This window comes from Esox lucius, chromosome 25, assembly GCF_011004845.1.
Source record: "Esox lucius isolate fEsoLuc1 chromosome 25, fEsoLuc1.pri, whole genome shotgun sequence".
In the NCBI taxonomy this organism is placed as follows: Eukaryota; Metazoa; Chordata; class Actinopteri; order Esociformes; family Esocidae; genus Esox; species Esox lucius.
The window spans coordinates 17,174,907-17,195,437 of NC_047593.1; the positions used below are offsets into that span (position 1 = coordinate 17,174,907).

At 39.0% G+C, this 20,531-nt stretch overlaps 1 protein-coding gene across 1 annotated transcript in view; it reads left to right on the plus strand.

Moving 5' to 3' along the window:
- The first annotated feature begins 8,395 nt into the window (after positions 1-8,395).
- LOC105007519 (interferon-induced very large GTPase 1-like) overlaps positions 8,396-20,531 on the plus strand; it is a 47,530-nt gene continuing 35,394 nt past the window's right edge. Inside the window, exons 1-9 of the mRNA XM_034291212.1 lie at positions 8,396-8,526; positions 9,771-9,835; positions 11,136-11,228; positions 11,322-11,411; positions 11,625-11,922; positions 12,048-12,096; positions 12,220-12,486; positions 12,578-12,844; positions 13,132-13,401. Of these exons, the coding sequence (XP_034147103.1) occupies positions 11,149-11,228; positions 11,322-11,411; positions 11,625-11,922; positions 12,048-12,096; positions 12,220-12,486; positions 12,578-12,844; positions 13,132-13,401 (1,321 nt within the window). The 5' untranslated portion in view covers positions 8,396-8,526; positions 9,771-9,835; positions 11,136-11,148. The remainder of the gene's footprint in view (positions 8,527-9,770; positions 9,836-11,135; positions 11,229-11,321; positions 11,412-11,624; positions 11,923-12,047; positions 12,097-12,219; positions 12,487-12,577; positions 12,845-13,131; positions 13,402-20,531) is intronic.

Sequence of the window (20,531 nt, forward strand, 5' to 3'; positions counted from 1 at the left end):
CCACTGATTTTTCTCTATGGTTCGGGTATTGAGATTCTTCTGCAGCTGATCTCTTTCAGCTGTCATGGTACTGAGACTACTCTGTAGCTGGTCTTTCTCCTTAGTCTTTGTGTTCAGGCTGTGCTGCAGCTGGTCTCTTTCAGTGGTCCTTGAGTTGAGACTTTTCATTAATTGATCCCTTTCAGCAGTCAGACTATTTTGCAGCTGGACTTTCTCTTTAATTCTTATGGTGAGACTATTAGCGGGTTCATCTCCCTCTGATGAGTAAAGATGAGCAATTATTCTATCTGTGAAGGAGAAGAGCTCTTCAAAGATGTGTAATAGAAAGTTTTCAAGATGTTTCTAATATTGTGAGTTCATCTCAGCAATTACAAATGATTTCATTCTTTGTAGAACTACGGAGGATTGCTAGTTGTTGATTGATCGCTTGAAAGATTACTACTTTTGGGTATTGCTGTTTAAGCACAAATCTTATAAACTGTCTCTATGTTCAGCATCACAGCTGTATGGTCCAAAGTATACAGTACATAAGAGACTGTATTTAACATTATCACCCAGATAAAATTTGAAAAGTGTTTCAGTCAAATTATTGTGAACTTACAGTAGAAGCCCAGGCCTATTATCCCAGCCAGTAAGAGAACACAAAGCAGGCCGAGACACACAGCAGCAACTCCAAAAGGTCTCTTCCACCACTGACAATGTTCTTAAACACACAATACTATGATATGAGATTTTTGAGCTCTCTTAATAAAAAGAATTTCAGTTGTGTAAGAAAATTTTGTGTGTGTGTGTTTGCGATGGTTAATTTTTGTGTTTTGTTTGTGGGTCTATACTTGGATTGATACCTGAAAATGCAACACCATCACTTTTTCTGGGCTTGTTGGCATCAAAATCCATGGTCTCCATTGTTCAATAAAGCAGTTTTTATTCCACCTGTATTTGCATAGATTACATTTGTTAAATGTGTGAAAAAAGGCAACATTTTCCATGTACATTTCAGCTCTTCTATAGATTTGTATCCGTATCTTAGGTTACTTTTATGTTAAATAATTTAGGTAAACCAGTACAGTGTTATACATAATAATACAGTATATCCCCAGTTCATACCGAAATCACTAATAAATAAAGGATATTCAGACAATGCATAAATTAAAGAAGGATATTTTGTTAGTTGTATTGGGTGAAAAATATATAATACATACCAAGTTGAAAACGCAACAATTTAAGTATTTTATTTCAATGTCTTGTTAAGAATGTAACAAAATACACTGAGCATGAAACCAACTATGTCCTCATGTGTTTTATAGTCTGAGAGACCCAATATCTTTTGTCAAGGGAAGGGCATATCCTCAGTGCTTACATGGACAAACAATTATGAACTGGACAGTCCCCTGGACAGTAGCTTCAGATAAAAGGGATCGTGTGGCTGAATTGGGCTCATCACCAAAATAGAAAGAATAGGCTAACTCAAGTTTACAGTCAGGATTTAGTCAAACTGAAATATATAGTTACAGAAGGCTGTACAGAAGGTTAACACCTCCCACTGTCTCTCATGCAAACAAGATACAGGGGTCACATCTGTACTGTTTGTTAATATGAATCATTTACTCAAAACTCAAAAACCTGGAGAGAAATGCCATTTTATTTTAGTTCTTAGTGATGATTCTGAAAGTTTAATTCCTGTTTCTGATCTGATCTGTTACCTAGTAACCGGTTGTTGAAATCTTACAAGGTTCTAGAATCTTCAGCTGAATCATTTTCAGTCCATGACTGATGTAGTTATTAATATCACAATGGTTTTCTGGATACATTGTTAAATGTCTCCTCTTCCACTGTAATGCATTTGGAGAGACAGCGTCCAGGTTGTCATTTCTTTCCTTTTTTCATCACTAGCTAGCCTATTTTGGGGTTATTAGCATGCCTATTTTAGGGTCACTAGCTAGTCTGTAATGTAGAGGCCTTGTATGGGCTGTGTCAGGGCTGAGGCAAAAATGAGGAGCAGGAGACGTGGAGTCGTTTAGAAACACTGTTTAGTTTTGTATAAATGCGGAAGCACTGACTTGTGCTCACAAACGGTGAGACAATAACACACAAAGACAGGTGAAGCAGAGGGAACATACATACTGGGGGGAATGATTAGAATGAGGACCAGGTGCGCTAAACCAGACAACAGGTGAAATTAATAAATGAGATGGGTGGTGGTGTTAGAAGACCGGTGACGTCGACCGCACATCAAATTGTTTACAAAAAACTGTACAGTGTTGTCAGTCCCCTTCTCTTTCTCCTCATTTTGTTGTATTATAGACTCAGTTTATAAATCATTCAATCATTGTTTTGCCATGAAGGCACACTTATTATCCAATCAGGATAAATCGAAAACAAGCTTTTAGTCTTGGACAATTTTTTATCTTTTACAATTTATTGAATTTCTAGGCGCAGCCAGGGGCCGGGGGGTGTCAGGTTTGGGGACCACACAATTTCATCTCTGCTCTTTGCGGATGATGTTGTCGTGTTGGCCCCTTCTAACCAGGACCTTCAGCATGCACTGGGACGGTTTGCAGCCGAGTGTGAAGCGGTGGGGATGAGAATCAGCACCTCCAAATCCGAGGCCATGGTCCTCAGTCGGAAAAGGGTGGCTTGCCCACTTCAGGTTGGTGGAGAGTGCCTGCCTCAAGTGGAGGAGTTTAAGTATCTAGGGGTCTTGTTTACGAGTGAGGGAAGGATGGAACGGGAGATTGACAGACGGATCGGTGCAGCTTCTGCAGTAATGCAGTCGATGTATCGGTCTGTCGTGGTGAAGAAAGAGCTGAGCCGCAAGGCGAAGCTCTCGATTTACCAGTCAATCTACGTTCCTACTCTCACCTATGGTCATGAGCTTTGGGTCATGACCGAAAGGACAAGATCCAGGATACAGGCGGCCGAAATGAGCTTTCTCCGCAGGGTGGCTGGGCGATCCCTTAGAGATAGGGTGAGAAGCTCGGTCACCCGGGAGGAGCTCAGAGTAGAGCCGCTGCTCCTCCACATCGAGAGGGGTCAGCTGAGGTGGCTTGGGCATCTGTTTCGGATGCCTCCGGAACGCCTTCCTGGGAAGGTGTTCCGGTCCCGTCCCACCGGGAAGAGACCCCGGGGAAGACCTAGGACACGCTGGAGGGACTATGTCTCCCGGCTGGCCTGGGAACGCCTCGGTGTCCCCCCGGAAGAGCTGGAGGAAGTGTCTGGGGAGAGGGAGGTCTGGGCATCCCTGCTTAGACTGCTGCACCCGCGACCCGGCCCCGGATAAGCAGAAGAAGATGGATGGATGGATGGATGGAATTTATTGAAGATATTAAAATGAATTTGTTAATGTACATATTTATTTTTTAGTGTTGGTTATATTGTGATCTGTAGGTCTCCCCACAGATGTGCAACAAAGTTCAAGTCTGTGCTTTTGCTGGGCGACTCTAGTGCATTCACAGACTGGTCCTGAAGCCACTCCAGCGTTGCCTTGTCAGATGGCTTCAAGTTGTTGTCGAAATATAAATCTTCATTCCAGTCTGAGGTTCTGTTTAGGTTTTTCAATGACCTTTGTATTATGCTCTGTCCATCCTTCCTTTAATCCTGACCAGTCTCCCAGTCTCTGTCCATCCTTCCCTTAATCCTGACCAGTCTCCCTGTCTCTGCCACGGAGAATCATCCCCATAACATGATGCTTCCACCATAGTAGTTTTGTCCGTGGCTTGGTTTCATCTGTGTACATGAAAATGGGCTTTTTCAACTAAAAGTTATAATATTTTAGTTGAAAAATCAGTTAAAATTTCCTTGATTAAAGTGGTATTTTTTGTGGAATGCTGGTGTATATCTTTTTGAATAAGAGAACACATGTATGTATGATAAGCTTTGTGATCACACTTCATTTTTAGACATTTTTGTTTAAAACAAACATGAGAAGCAGTACAGCCCCATAAGATAGGGCTCTCAGTAGTTGAAGTTCAAAAGGTTTATTTGTCATTTGCAATCAAAAGTTATGGCAATGAAATGCTTGGTATTCTTACTCCCAACAGTGCAGTTAAAAGTAAAAAAAGAGAAAAAAAAAGTTGTTATTATAACTACCAGTCTTTCTCACAGACCCTGTGTGTATCAACACACGTCCCACCTGTCCAACTCTTCGAAATATCTGATGATGTCTTTGAGATCCTGTTACGGAAATGTTGAACTAAGGTACATTTGAGAAATGTCTGTCTTTCTATTGGCTGGTATGTAAATCTTTACTTTGATTGTGACACACATGTCTGTATAATATCAGAGGATTATTAGGTATTTGGGCCATGTCCTCCTGCCTAGGCAAAGAAGGGTGTCAGTCCTTTCTGTTCCTTAAAAATGTAGGAGAGGGGGATCTGGTATTTGTCCTAGGGGGGCATCCTCTGACCGGCACCAGTAGGTTGTAGGCTTAATCATCTGCCGACCTGTAGGTTGTCTAGATGCTTTAAGTTTCCCTCAAGGGTCGAGAACGAAAGGCAAAGCAGGGTCAGGTTGCCTGAGAATGAGTGCAAAACTGAGTAGGTTCTTGAGCGTGTCAAAAGCGGAGAGTGCCGGTCCACTGTTGGACACACCCTATTTCACTGGTTACCGTGGTGAGGTGCGGCAGTGGTGCTTAAGTTGCAGGTGAATCTGCGGCAGTTGGAAAAACCAATGAAGGGCTGCAGCTCCTTGACTGTGGTGGGTCTTGGTCAGTTGTGCACAGTGGTGACCTTACCCTCAGTCATGCTGACCCCTCCTGGGGTCAACACGACAAGGAAGGTCACAGTGGTAATTTGAAAGGCATTTTTTCCACCTTAACGAATAGGTTATGTTCATGCAGCCTTGGTAGGACCTTTAGTACATGCTGTACATCTTCAGCCTGGGATAGGGAGTAAATGCGGTTGTCCGTCAAAGTATACTATGAGGAATTGATTGATCATGTCTTGTTGGTGGGACCGTGGGGCATAACTAGGTACAAGTACAGACTCTAGTCCTTTGGGGGCCCTAAGCAAAATTTTATTTGGGGTCCCCTCTCCCCTATAAGTCGAGGGCTCTCTAGTAGTCGGGGGCTTATGTCGCTTATGCCTGGAGCCGGCCCTGCTAGGTACTCATAATGACATCTTGCAGTGATGAAAGCTCTTCCACTCGTCACCACTGCAGGTACGGACCAGATTATAAGCACTGCAGAGATCCAGTTTAGTGTATTTGGTTCCAGTGCATGTTCTTGTGCTGCGGGAATCAGAGGAAGAGACGCAACAGAACCTTACAAAAGACAAAACACCAAAAGTCCTCCTTTAATATTATAGGCCAAGGTGGAAAATAAAATTTAATGACTGATCAAAACTCTAAACTTTGTGTCATATACCCTGTGGAGGAATAATGTAGTATAAACATATTAATATTAGTGAATACATGTAAAATTTTAGAAGACTGCTTTTGATACATGTACTATTGGGAGAAAACAGAAACTGAAAAGTGTTTGTATAATGTGTTGCAGAGTTGAGGTTAGACAAGGGTCAATTGTTAGAGAAGCAAGAATGCAAGATAAGCAAAATGGGATGTCCAGGGACAGACTGGTCACACACACAACACTCACGAATAGGAGATAAGTGAAGTAATCAACTGGGTGCATGAATGGAAAATGACTAGAACAGAATGAGGAGGGGTAGCAGAATGGGTCAGCAAAGGATTACTGAACAGGATTGTGGGAAAGGGAAAAACATTAGTTAGATACTGTAGACTTGCAGTTAAGGTACCTAAGGTATGTATACTATAGGTCTGCTAAATAATGTGACTTGCAAAGAGAAAGAATGCATGAGATTCTTTAAGAAAAATAGTCCTAATTTCTTGGTAAAACTCAAACTACAGCTGTTGGCTGATTTTAAGTGTGACAGTCACCTGAACAGCAGGTACCTAAAGGTCCAGACACATCCAATCTAATGAGGGGAAAACGTACCTCAGAAACCAACGCCACATCCTTGAAACTAACAAAAAACACCACACACAAACATCCAGCAGGTGGCGCCAGAAACATTTCAAACTTTCAACTTCTTCAACTGACTGGAAACCATAAGAGCCACAGGTTAGCCAAAACACAAGGTCAAACCAAAAGACGTGTGAGAAGACCGAAGCAACAATAGACAGGAAAAAATACAAGAAAGTACATGTTAATGAAAGCTGACATGTTTATCATAGGCCCATCCTGAATTGATTACCTAAGTTGTTGTTTACAGAGACCATGTGAAGATGACGATATAAGAGTTGTTAAAATTACTGTGAAGAGAACATATTTTGTAGACACACCTTTTATTTTTAGCGTATTGCAAACTAGATGTATATTTCCCATCCAAGGAGTTGGATCAAGAATGTGAAATAAAGACGAAAACATTCAATTTGTGGTACCTACATTTCCTTTAATTAGACACACAGTGACTGTGAAGTGGAAGTATAACAGGTAAGTTATTCTCTGTGGAGGTTGTAGATCATGGACCTTCAGGTGCCAGTCACTGATAGGATGATGTCAAGGTGTCGTCCAGGATCACCCCAAGATTCTTTCCCCTCTGAGAAGTGGCCACACATGGGATACACAAACACTTCTGTTTAACAAACTGAGGAATCTTTTCAGTACGTATTGCAAAAGTTAAGCAACACTGTGAGTGAAATTCAAAGCCAATGTTCTCATTGCTGTCTTTGACAATTGCCAGCTGAATGATACATGCACACTGTGATTGGTTCATTAATCGCTATGCAATTGTTAAGAGCATGGTCACAATATGAACATTTGTGATTGGTGGTGTAGGTCTTAATTGGCACTCCTATCGATATTAGTCTGTGTGAATTGTATCTTTTGAGCTGGCACACATTGAGAGGTCTGGAAACTGACAAATTCTCCCCTTTGTCAAGTGACTAATAAACATTATATCTGAGAAAGCCAACATATTCACTGTTGGGTTCCTACTGAGAACTGAAAAAGAACCCACTCCCAGGTATAACAATACTGACACTTATTGCCTTAAGATATTGAGTAACCTGACTGTTCACTGTTTATTCTGAACACTATTGTATCAATATGGTTTTTGTATGTAATACAGTGGCTTGACTATGTTTCAACAAAAGTGTGAAATGATAAATTATTGTCCTACAATGAGAAATGATCTTGCTACTCTATATAAATCCCCCAATATATATATATATAAATAAACTGTAAATTGTAGAATAATTGAATATGGTCATATTTATATATTTTTGGGCTCCAGTTGTTTATTTGTTCTATACTTTTATTCCAGAGTAAATTAGGACATTAATTTGTGCATTTTAAAGCTTTGTACGTACTTAAAAAGTATGTGTTCTAAAACGTTTGACCAGAGTCTCCTCAGAAAGAACAGCCTACCTTGTCCTTTCTCATAGAGGGCCTCTGTGTTACTGGACCAATATTAATATTACCTTCTGTGTTTGAACATTGCCCTCCCGATCTAGGATATTTAGAACATCATTTTTTCCCTGTCCGATAGGGAATAATAATAATCTATACCAGACAGCTACAGGGAAAAATGGTTGACCAATTTGATGACAATTTGATGATATTGTAAGCAAACATCGGTTATAACATGTTTTATTATTATTATTTTTCGTGGTAATACAACACATAACATCACATACAACATGTATATTATCAGGGGTGTAGAATTAGAGAGGGTTAGGGGGGGTCATGACCCCCCAATATTACAGACAGGTCAGTGTGACTCCCCTGGAAAAGATTGAAAATGACCCCCAATCAACAATACAAACCTACACCATTGTATACTATTAATCTACCTTACTAAGCAGTGTTCAACACAACTCATAATTCCATATATCATAGCCTATAATGGGTCATGAACATTACGGATAAATGATTCAACATTACAGCAGCTGAAAAGGACACTGTAAAAACAATTATGAGAAAGGGACAAAAGAATCACAAGGACAAAAAGATAAATAACAAAGAATATAAAACTAATTTTAAAAAAATCATATAGAGGGTTTTCTATTACAAAATGAAAATGATGATTAGCCAAGTGAAAGCCTGAAGTAAATATTTACACTAGAATTTATTTAAGAGTGATGAGGTAGAAATTGCTTTTTTGTTTGTTAATTTTGACAATGACTTTGATAAAGATTAAGTTCTAATTAAAATAAAATGAAGTTTGGCTTTCCCTTGAGACATTTATTAATTTGCTATTTCATTCCAAAGGCTATAGGAGTAGTAACAATCCTAGAATACATGTGAATTGGACTCCTGGGCCCGAACCATAAACTTACTTAAATAAGAATTGCACGGATAATATTTATGCAGGCGGACATGGGTTACTAAAAACAAAGTTACTTGCTTCCTCATTGGTTTTATATAATACGAACCAGGAAGTATAGGCTGTAGGTGATACTTGTGTTCGATATATTGCGGAAGACTTCGGCTGTCAAGTTTAAACAAACATACTTGTTTTACTTTACCTGAGAATGTAACTGTCTAAACAGAAACGTGAGTGCGCAGTAAGTGTTTATAAACTAAGAATGGATTTAGCATGGCTCTTATGTAAAATGTAGTAAAATGAAACCGAAACACAGGGCGGATATGGTTTTTGGTTTTTACACAGGTTGGATAAGAAATTGATAGAGATATTGGGAAATATATGAAAAATTTACCGGCGAGTATACTTGAAACACGTTTTTGGAATTTAGTAAATTAATAGATGGTCGTACTGTGCAACAGGTAGGCAAGATAAATAATCGTGAATTCTTTATGGGCTAACATAGGGACCGTGGTAAAGATAGTTTTACGATCGATATTTGACAGATATTCAGACATTCAAAGCTCAATAGTTTGCTGAACACATTAAAACATAATGTGCAGTTTAGAATCTCAATAGCTCCCTGATCACATGACCTAGATGCTTCAAAGCACTGTTTTAATCTTCAGAAGGAAGGCTCATATTGCATAGCCTTGGTGTTCACAGACAATATATTAATATCTATATTATCCATATTTGAGCTTTTGAGCTTTGAATGTCTGAATATCTGTCAAATATCGAACATAAAACTATCTTTACGGTACCATAGGGGGAATAGACGTCCCCGTTTAACGGGGACAGACCCCGTTTTTGCTGAGATGTCCCCGGCTGGAGTTGTCCCCGAAAATGTCCCCGTTTTAACTGCGTTAAAGAGACCACAAAGTGAAATCATATTTTACGTGTGGCAAAAAAGACCGGGCAGCAGATCCTACTGCGGTTGACGTCGCAATCGCGCTGAGCTTGTTTTTGGCCAACAGAGGGCGCTGCTCGCTATAGTAACTTCATTCACTTTTCTACTAATTACTTGCTCACGCTCCTTTTAGAGGAAACTGCTGTAGGATACTCAGCCAGAAGCAAGCATGGTTCAAGTGAATCCACAACATCACCACAAACGTCTTTTCAAGACAGGTTTCAATCGTTTTAAATACAATGTCACAATTTATTATTATTAAATAGATAGATGATCTGCTCTATAAGGTTTAAAAAAGGGAATTCTAGCTAACGTTAGCTATGTAGATGTTAGCTAGCTACTGTCTAGGTTAAAAATAATTCACATATAACACATGCAGTTGAAGGGGCTATTTTGAAAATATGATCATATTAAATGAATGCACAATTAATTATGAAAATATTTATTTGTAGATTACAATTTGAATGATTTGACATAATAAGAACATGTATTTAGAAATCTTCATGGATACATTAGCATTATATTTTCTGTTACAGAGTGGAGAGGAAAGAAAGGAGGAAGACTATATAGGAAGAAGATTGAAGGAGATTGAGGAGGAAAGGTAAAGATATGATTACAGAGCATCCCAATGTATTATTACAAACAATGTTTTTGAGATAAAATACAAAAATGAGGCAAGCAATGGGAATCTGTTAACCAAAGTAATTTATCTAATTGTGTGCTATTCCCTGCTGCCAAAATCCCTGCAGCAGTGTGTGCAAACCTGGTCAAGAACTACAGGAAACGTATGATCTCTGTAATTGCAAACAATGGTTTCTGTACCAAATATTAAGTTCTGCTTTTCTGATTAATCAAATACTTATGTCACGCAATAAAATGCACCATTGGTAATCAGATTCATGATTACCAATGGTGACAAAGTAACTCCGGCCATCTAGATAAGATCTGAACCAATCAAGGTTCTATCTATAACTGTTTTATGATCTATAGTGTCAAATGCAGCACTGAGATCTTATAGGACCCAAATTGTTATTTTATCAGAATCAGTATTCAGCCGTATACATTTATATTTCTTTATTTCCTCCCAATTCACACAAAAGTGTAGTGAACCCTTTTGAATTACCCACATACCTGCATAAATTACTCCTAAAATATAGTCTGATCTTCATTTAATTTAGGGATGCCCAAACCTTAGGGCTTAGTAGAACAAAAAATAAAAACCGACTATTGGGCTGCAGGCCGAACATACATGATGCAGTGTATTTAGAAATGTAAAAGGGAAATTAAATCTTTAAACAACAGCTTGTTAGAAAACAATTCTCAATATAACACTTTAAACAATCAAATTGTAGTGAAATGACACCTGATAACACATTCTGTTTACCAAGATTTGTAAGAATAAATAAAAAAAAATAAGTTTCCTAATCTTTATCCCATGACTGATTGACGTTACCATTTATATTTACATAGTCTGCCCACGAGAGATTACTATTTTATAAAGGGTTAGAGAATTACACAAGTTTTGTGACTTATGTCTTTCCTGGAAATGCTTACTTGGTGCATGATATGCTATGAATGCTGTATTTGGGCAGATTCACAAGATTGACACAGTAAAATAAATGGAAGTTTGCAACTGAATAACATAATGGTTCTGACATCACAGCAGCTTACCCATGAGACAGTGGACTAGAGGATATTACCTAATTGTTTCTCCTAAATGATTTAATCTAGAAGTAAACATTTATTGCATTGGGCCTTAATTTCTGTTGGTTTTACTCCACATATTTTGACCAGGGTGAATGACTAACGCTCTTGTTTGCAGCTTTGTGGGTGAAAAAGACTGAACACTGCATTTTATTAGATTTTTTACTACATTTGTGTAATTTATGTATCATTTGCAGGGTCTTCTCGGAGATGGCAGAGTCTGTATCCTCTGGTTACTCATCAATAAGGAGAGACAACTCTCAAAATTACCCTACTACTTTAAATGAAGTGTGAGATTAAACATTTATGTTCTATCATGAAGTGTCAGTATAGAATATAATGATTTTGTGAATGCGGCAATTTTTATCTTGCGCTATTTACAGGGTTCATCCAGAGATAGCAGAGTCTATTTCCTCTGGTGTTTTATCAATGAAAAGTGACAACTCAATGGAGCAACCTATTGAATTCAAAGGGTGAGAATGACCTTTTCACCAGATGTTAGCTTCAGTATACGTCTGTCATCATGAAATAATATTACTCACCTCATGACAAGATATAAACACACATCATAAGGACCCAGTTATCAATTGTTCTGCTGTGTTATGCATTTAGGCTATTGTTTGAGTTGATATGATCCTTTTGATCAATGTAATACATTAAAAATGTTTTTCACTACTCACAATCAGACTAGGAGAGGTGCTCTGTGATATCTGCTCTGCGGTCCAAGCTGTGAAGTTCTGTCAAACCTGTTCTGTATCCTACTGTGAGACCCACATCAGATGGCACTACACAGTACCTAAACTCCAGAGACATATACTGGTGGAGGTGTCTGATGACCTGGAGGAGAAACTCTGTCAGGAGCATCACAGACCTCTGGAGGTGTTCTGCAGGACGGAACAGATGTTTATCTGTAGTCTCTGTTCAGGCACAAAGCACAGAGGACATGATACAATCCACGGTCAGATGAAGACATCAGAAAGACAGGTAGTTACCAGGGGTCTTCTCTTCATTGAATGATGTGAAAATGGTCCTTGATTAGGAGGGGTCCATGTGTCAACATCCACCTCCTATTCTTCTCTGATTAATTGGGTCTTGCTTTTTATTTTCAGAGTAAGACTTTTGAAGGAAACAAACACCAAATTCTGAACTCAGACTACGGTAGGTATATTTTGTAGGAGAGTTAAATAAGGATTATTTTGCATATGAATAATAGTAACAGTCTGCGTATGTCATTTAAGAGTTTGTAGTCGTTTTGTTTCTCCCCCTTTGTCTTTTAACCAGAGGTGGGTCCTCCTGAGAACATCCAGGTCCAGTTGCTGACATCTGACTCTGTGTCTCTGAGCTGGAGTTCTCCTCAGTGGGTTGAAGGACCACAGAAGTTCAGAGTGACCTGGGAATGTGGTTGGGAGAAAATCTCCTCAAGAGTGAAAGGAGGTCATCATCTTGAAATCACCAGTCTGAAACCTGGTGAGAAGTACCTGTTCACCGTGGCCACAGAGGGAGATGATGGTCGACTAAGCAGATGTATTTCTGCATCTTCAACCACAGGTAAAGAGTTTGGATATAGTCATGTTTTACTGGCATACTTAGTGTTTTCAGTACTTAGATTTTTACAACATATATTTTATTTATGTTTCAGTGGTCCCACCCAGAGATGTAAAGGTTGATAATGTGGAATACACCTCCTTCAGTCTCCACTGGACCAAGGGTGAAGGAATGGAGACAATCCCACAGCGTTTCCTCATATCCTACAGCAGCCCAGGAACCGACCCCCATGCAGTGAATACAGAGGGGTGTTACTGGACCTTCTCAAACCTGCAACCTGGCACAGAGTACACTGTTGATGTTGTAACTATCCTGACCAATGGGGAAGATAGTGAACCTGTTTCTATTACCATATGCACAGGTAATAGAGTTTGTTTATTTTAGCGTTATCTCCTTACCAGTAACTATATGATATAAGACATGAGGGGTGTGGTATATGACCAATATAGTAGACATCCTGTGATGTCTTGTTACTATTATAACCCTTTACCAACACCAGTAGAACTGTATTGCTTTATCCTACAGCTGGTAGATGTCAGCAGCTGCTCAACATTTCAGGGTCTCCTTTGTCATATTTTTCGTTTCATTTTCCTCTAAATGTCATTCATATTTTTTCCTAAAACATATTTTCTTTACAATTTGTTTTAGAGGTCCCAGCACCAAGTGACTTGAGTATAAAGGAGCTGAAATCCACCTCATTCACCATAAGATGGACCAAGGGTTCTGGACTGGACCAAACGCCTCAACACTTCCTCATATCCTACAGTAGACCAGGGAAAAAGCCCACAACAGAATATACTGATGACTGTTACAGAACTCTCTCTGACCTGGAACCAGGGACTCAGTACACTGTCAGTGTCTCAACTGTTCTCACCAGTGGACAGGAGAGTGATCCTGTCTCTACAAACATCTACACTGGTAAGACATACACTGGTATACAGTGCCTTGCCAAATGATGTCCTTTCGCAATCCTTAGGGGTAGAATTACAGTGGGGAGAACAATTATTTGATACACTGCTGATTTTGCAGGTTTTCCCCACTTATAAAGCATGTAGAAGTCATGCTTTTTTATCATAGGTACTCTTCAACTGTGAGTGACAGAATCTAAAACAAAAATCCAGAAGATCACATTGTATGATTTTTAAGTAATTAATTAGCATTTTAGTGCATGACATAAGTATTATATACATCAGAAAAGCAAAAACTTAATATTTAGTACAGAAACCTTTGTTTGCAATTACAGAGATCATACGTTTCCCGTAGTTCTTGACCAGGTTTGCACACACTGCAGCAGGGATTTTGGCCCACTCGTCCATATAGGCCTTTCTGTAGATCCTTCAGGTTTTGGGGCTGTCGCTGGACAATACGGACTTTCAGCTCCCTCCAAAGATTTTCTATTGGAACCTTGAGGTGCTTTTTACGGAGCTACTCCTTAGTTGCCCTGGCTGTGTGTTTCGGGTCGTTGTCATGCTGGAAGACCCAACCACGACCCATCACTGAAAACACCTCTTTTGATGTGAACAAACCTTTCCATACATTTTTACATATTGTACATGCACTTAATAGGCGACCTTATTAGAAATAGAAACAATGACACCAAAAGATTTGCTTAATTTTTCTAATAAACAATATTAGACATACTCATGTTCTGACCATTTTTAAAAATGAAATAACTGTGGTAAAATAATGTCAGACATGATATAAAACACTGTCAATTATGACATAAACATATGACTTTAAACAGTGACATGTGCTTCAGGATGACACATGCTCTAAATGAAATCATGTCACAACATTTGCAAAAAACACAGTGGTAAAACGCAATGTGATACCATACCCATGGTAAATGTTCTCTTATAAACCAGGTGGTTTGAATCCTGATTGCTGATTGGCTGATAGCCTTGGTATATAAGACTGTATACCATGACTGTAGCATCACATCATTTTTTCAATTCTCTAATTGTGTTGATAACCAGATCATAAGAGCAATACAGTACTTTTGGTATTTGTTATTTATGGCTAAAATACCTAAGCGCTGTGTCTAGGCACTACATTATGGATCATGCCTAAGCATAGCTCTGTGATGAATGTGTGGTGAAGCCTCAATTGTAGTGTTCATATAGGCAATGTAAAGCATTTAAAAGTTATTTAAAGTGGGGCATAAAGGTTGGTAAATTGAAAGAGATGCTCTCAAATAGTGCTTCAACTCAAATAAATTGAGACTATTTTTTCTTACCAATTTATTTTAGAGAACCCTGCATTAAAAGTGTGGAAGTCATTCATAGCAGGATGGTTCCAAGCTCCTGTGAGGCAAATGCTTAATAAATTACACTCTGACACTAAAACAGAGCCCTCAATAGGGCTCCCTGACCTGCCTTCTGACAGTGTTTCAACTGTGCCGACCAATCGACAAGAGAGTGAACATGTCTTTATCACCATCTGCACTGTTAAGACATCTCCATTATTTTTCATATGTATACCAGTGTAGTGATTTAATGTGACATGGATTCTTAATGTAGTTATTAAGTATGGAATACTGAATAATATAGATTAATTTCTATATTCCGCAGCAGCAAATTGTATGAAGAAAGTAGGGAACCTAGCAAATGGGTTTGTTGTGTTTTTTTAATAATTATCTCAATTTAATGTATTTCTTTGAATTAAACAATGCTCAACCACTGCATTCTCAGAGAACGGTAGATATTTTTTGATAACTAGTTATAGAAACTACTTGGATAAAACAAGGCTGTTCCTGAGAGCTGGTTTTCCACAGGCAGCAGCACAAGCTGTCTGTGAACAGATTTAGAAGAAATGACAGAGGGTGCAATTTAGCATCTCTAAATGCTCCTAAACTAATATATTCTTTGGACAAAAAGCAGTGTTTTGTTGCTGTCTTCTTCCCTCATTCAATACCAACATGGCCCACCTGGAGTCTAAAGTTAAATCCAGAAATGGTTTCTTGTTTTTTCACAATTAGGAATTCTTCAATTGTAAAAATAACCCTCCTGCCAATCCTCGAACATCTGTCCCCTTTAACACTCATCACTTTACACCCTGGTTAACTGAACCTCCCTTTATACTTGACGCCAGAGTAATTGGTACTAACTTATTCATAAGCCACTTTTAGGTAAATTACCCCTTTTCCTTTGCTTACTTCTTAATGGAGTCTATAGGCATGGCACATCTTGGCGTGGCAATATTTGCCTACTCTTCTTTGCAAAAGTGCTTCAAATCTGTCAGATTACGAGGACATTTCCTGTGCACACCCCTCAGTTCACCCCACAGATGTTCAATTGGATTCAATGTGGATTTGGATGTGTGCTTTGGGTCATTGTCATGCTGAAAGGTGAACTTCCGCTTCATCTTCAGCTCTCTAATGGACGCCTGAAGGATTTGTGCCAAAATTGCCTGGTATTTGGAACTGCTCATAATTCCCTCCACCCTGACTAAAGCCCCAGTTACAGCTGAAGAAAAACGGCAAAAGATATTAGCAAAAAATAGCAATAATGTGAGGGGTGTAATCACTTTTGTGAGATACTGTACCTGTGAATAGTAAAACCAGAGAAACTGCTCATTATGCAGTGGTCTCTTAATTTTTTCCAGAGCTGTATATACATATATATATATTCAGTACTAGTCAAAAGTTTGGACACACCTACCCATTAAAGTTTTCTTTATTCGTGAAGATATCAAAACTAGGAAAGATTCCATATGGAATCATATACCAAAGAAATGGTAATTATTGAATTACTGCCCAACCAGTGGCAAAATGTATTGAATCATTATCAGTTGTTTACAATAAGTGTTAGTCATAAGAATAGCTATTAGTAACTACAAAAGATCTACTAGGATCTTGTAAACATTATGAGTAACAATGATTCTTTAGTAACTGCTAGCTACTTTAAGTACTATTTACTTTGAAATGATAACTAGTAAGTTCAGGGATATGAAGGTCTTTTGACTTTCCATAGAAGTCAAGTCAGTTTACTCTTGTCCAGTCACTAGAGTATTAGTATGGTATTGGCGGAGGGGGTTCTCAACATCTTCCCTGTAGCTGGATATCTTTCCTATGTACTTATCTTGCTTTCTTTTTACAGGATCTTTTCTCAAGGAGCTGTTGTCAAAGACGGGACTGTCAGAACATTTTCCAAACAAACTGATGTTGAGTAAGGTCCTTGAGATCAATGCTAATACTACATCAGATGAACCACTTACAACCGTTCAGTCACTTCCAGGATCCTTTCTGAAGAAACTGATGATGGCAAATGTAAAGGCTAGGAGTTCCAATAGCATGTCCACTGACACAAATGTTTCCTGCAGGGGAATAGACAGTTTTGAGAACATGGAAAATGACTCTGATAATGTTAATCCATTGGACTTGATTACTGCTGTCATTCTGTGTTCTGATGGTTTCCTGCAGCAGGAGATGGTCCAGAAAATGTCCATGTGTCAGTTTGCTGTTCCCCTCCTGCTGCCTAATTGTGATACAAAGCAAAGCACTTTGATGCTATGGGCCTTGAGGGACATTGTGAAAAGGTTTAAACCCTCTTCACAAGCAACCACAAAGTCATTTAAAGAGGAGAGTATTGTAATCTCTGATGTTCCTATGGTGTCTTTTGTTAGGCTAGGAGAGTGCAGCTTGTCAAAGTCTAAGATTTTGAACAAACTACTAAGTAATGCTGAACAGTACCATGACACCTTTGTTCATCGTGATATGGAATATGGTGATGTTCCTCGTAGAATCTCAGATGGTCTAGTTGAAATCAGCTGGTATTTTCCATGTGGGAACAGAAACATAGACATATACACAGAGCCTGTAGCTGTGGCCAATCTCAGAGGAGACATCAGGTCCTTTGAAAAACAGTTTTCCTTTTTGTGTCAAACATCAGCTGCAGTATTCATTTTCAGTGATGATTTAGAGGATGATGTCAAGGTTTTGGCGGGAAAGAACACAAAAGCAGACATGTTTGTGGTTGTAAACACTCAGGCAAAAATATTTTCAATTGATACATTAAGAAAATTCATCACAGACTACAATATCATTGAAGACAATGTGATTGTCAAGAAAAAGCAGAGTGAAGCACAATTTGTAAAAACCCTGCAATCATCTATTTTTGACATCACTGAAAAAAGTCCCAACAAATTTAAAGTGCAAGAGATGACTACAATAGCTTGTCAGTTGGGGATTCTGGTTGATGAAGACTGTTTTGAGTGTCAGAATGCTAAGAAAAATGCAGAAGCAATCACCAGCAACATCAAAGACACAGTAAAATTCAAGAGGGAACAGCTACCTTTACAAGGGCAAATCTGGACAGAGCTTTCAAAGTTGGAGAAAGAGATGTGTAGATTGAAAAAAGCAGGAAAACTAGATATCGAACTATACAAATACTCTCTGAGGAGAAAATATAAAGAACTAAGAGCTAAGCAACAAAGCATTGCAATGACAGGTGCAATGAAAAACTTCCTAAATGGAATGTCTAGCTCAGGAATGGAGCGATGCCATTTCCTCAAATGGATGCAGATACAGTTGGACGAACTTTCAAGACAGAACCTGTCTAGTTTGAGAGAGAAATATAAAATGCTTCAAGAAAAGGAATCTGAAAAAAAAGAAATGGCAGATTTAGATAAGCAACAAAAATTAGAATTGGATAGGCAAATATCTGTTTGTTCTCTGGGTCTAGAACACTTCCTTCGTGAGGTGGGTCAGTTATATGAATCTGTCTGCTCTCTCCCTAAAGACCACCCTCAAAGAAAAAAGATGGAGCGTCTACCTAGATTGTGCGCTCAGATGCTTTTGGATGGTTTTCCTGTTGAGCTTGTGGACGGAGATGCATCAAACATCCCACTAAATTGGATATCAGCGATACTTACTCAGCTTCATACACTTGTGGAATCTAACAGCAAGGTCTGTGTTGTCACAGTCTTAGGAGTTCAAAGGACTGGGAAGTCCACTCTCCTCAACACCATGTTTGGGGTCCAGTTTGCTGTCAGCAGTGGAAGATGTACCAGAGGGGCCTTCATGCAACTAGTTAAAGTAAATGAAGATCTCAAGGAGGAGTTAAAATGTGACTTTATTATGGTCATTGACACAGAGGGGTTGAAATCACCTGAGTTATCTCAGCTAGATGACAGCTATGAGCATGACAATGAACTGGCCACACTGGTCATAGGACTCAGTGATGTCACGATTATTAACATCTCCATGGAGAACTCAACAGAGATGAAGGATGTTCTCCAGATAGTTGTTCATGCTTTTATCAGGATGAAGGAAGTGGGTAAGAAGCCAATTTGTCATTTTGTGCACCAAAATGTGTCAGACATTTCTGCTTATGGCAACAACATGAGAGACAGAAAGATGTTGTTGAAACAGTTGGATGAAATTACTTTGGCAGCAGCCAGAATGGAGAAGAAGAACGTCACCAAGTTCACTGATGTGATGGATTATGATCCAGACAGAAACAGCAGCTACGTCCCAGGACTCTGGCATGGAACTCCTCCTATGGCTCCAGTCAATGTGGGCTACAGTGAGGCTGTATATGACTTAAAGAAGAGATTGATGCAAGATTTTCGAAAATGCCAGAAAAATGACATCACACATTTCATGACCTGGACCAAAAGCTTGTGGGAGTCTGTAAAATTTTAGAACTTCATCTTTCATTTCAGAAACAGTTTTGTGGCAGATGCGTACACTAGATTATGTACTGAGTACAATGGTTGGGAATGGGCCTTACAGAAAGAAATGTACTCCTGGAAAATGAATGCAGAAGCCAGCATTTCCAAGTTTGGCATGACAAGTGTAAACACAATATTGCACTCAGTAAAAAGTTGACTGGAGGCATGGCATCCGAGAAGCTATCATTGGAGGAAAAGAAAATCCAAGACAATTTAGCGAAGTACTTTGAAAATCAAGAGGGTCATGTCAGTCTGGTGGAAAAATACAGGGAGGACTTTGTGGCCAGTGCAAAAACCCTGAGACAAGAGACAAATAACAAACTGAAGGACACTCTACATGCAGCTGTTGAAATCAAAGAGGGGATGGCTAAAGTGGATGAAATAAAGAGCTCCCATGCCACTACATTAGAAAACAAAGTTCTGGCTTTGCTGCAAATTTGCAGACAGAAGAAATCTGATTCATCAGATCAGAAGAGTTTGAAATTATGTGGAAGGAAACTCTGTCTGAAATCAACTTCAGATGACTCCCAAGAATTTTTTTTGCTCAAGATGCCTTCCTCGTGTTTGGTAGAAATCTATCCACAAGAGGGAGCTATGTCAAAAGTATGTTGTTTGGAAACAGTCTGGCAAATTGTGTGGAAAATCGCAAGGTGAAATCAGTGGATTGGTGGGATAAAGCTAAAGGTTTAGCCAAACACAGGGATCACCACCATTACAAGAAAAAACTGCATCACTTATGTGATGCCATCATAGCACAGTGTCAGGAATCGATAACCCAGAGAGTGGGAAACAAATCAGATTACCATGATACTTACATTAAGGAACTTCCTGAACGTGTTGATGATACTTTGTTACAACACAATAAACAAAGTTAGTGAGGAATTTGAGGTTTCACTGAAGTTACACATCTGTGGCATTGCAGTCAGAGAGTTCCAGAAGATGCATGATGATTTCATTACAGTCAAAGATCCACGGAAGTGTATGGAAAAGTCTAAGAGCAAGTACCTTAATGACTTCATAGACTTGTTTCATGAGCGAGATCAATGCCAAAAGAAAGCTGAGGATTTCACCAAGCTGTGTTTACAACCAGCTGTACTGGACTATGTGACCAAAATGATTGGTCCTGATGTGGTGGATGAAATGAGGACTGGTAAAGGATCAGAAGATTATAGCACAAGAAGGGCTTTCCAATTCTCCATTTTGAAACAGCTCTTGACTGATGGAAAATATGAGAAATATAAGGGGTACATTAGAAATTATGAACAGTTTGTAAAGGATTGGCTATTTGAACACGTTGTCAATCAACTGTCAAAGGAGATTGGACTGGAAAGACTGAAGAATAAACATCTTACAGAGATAGTCAAATTAATTACTAA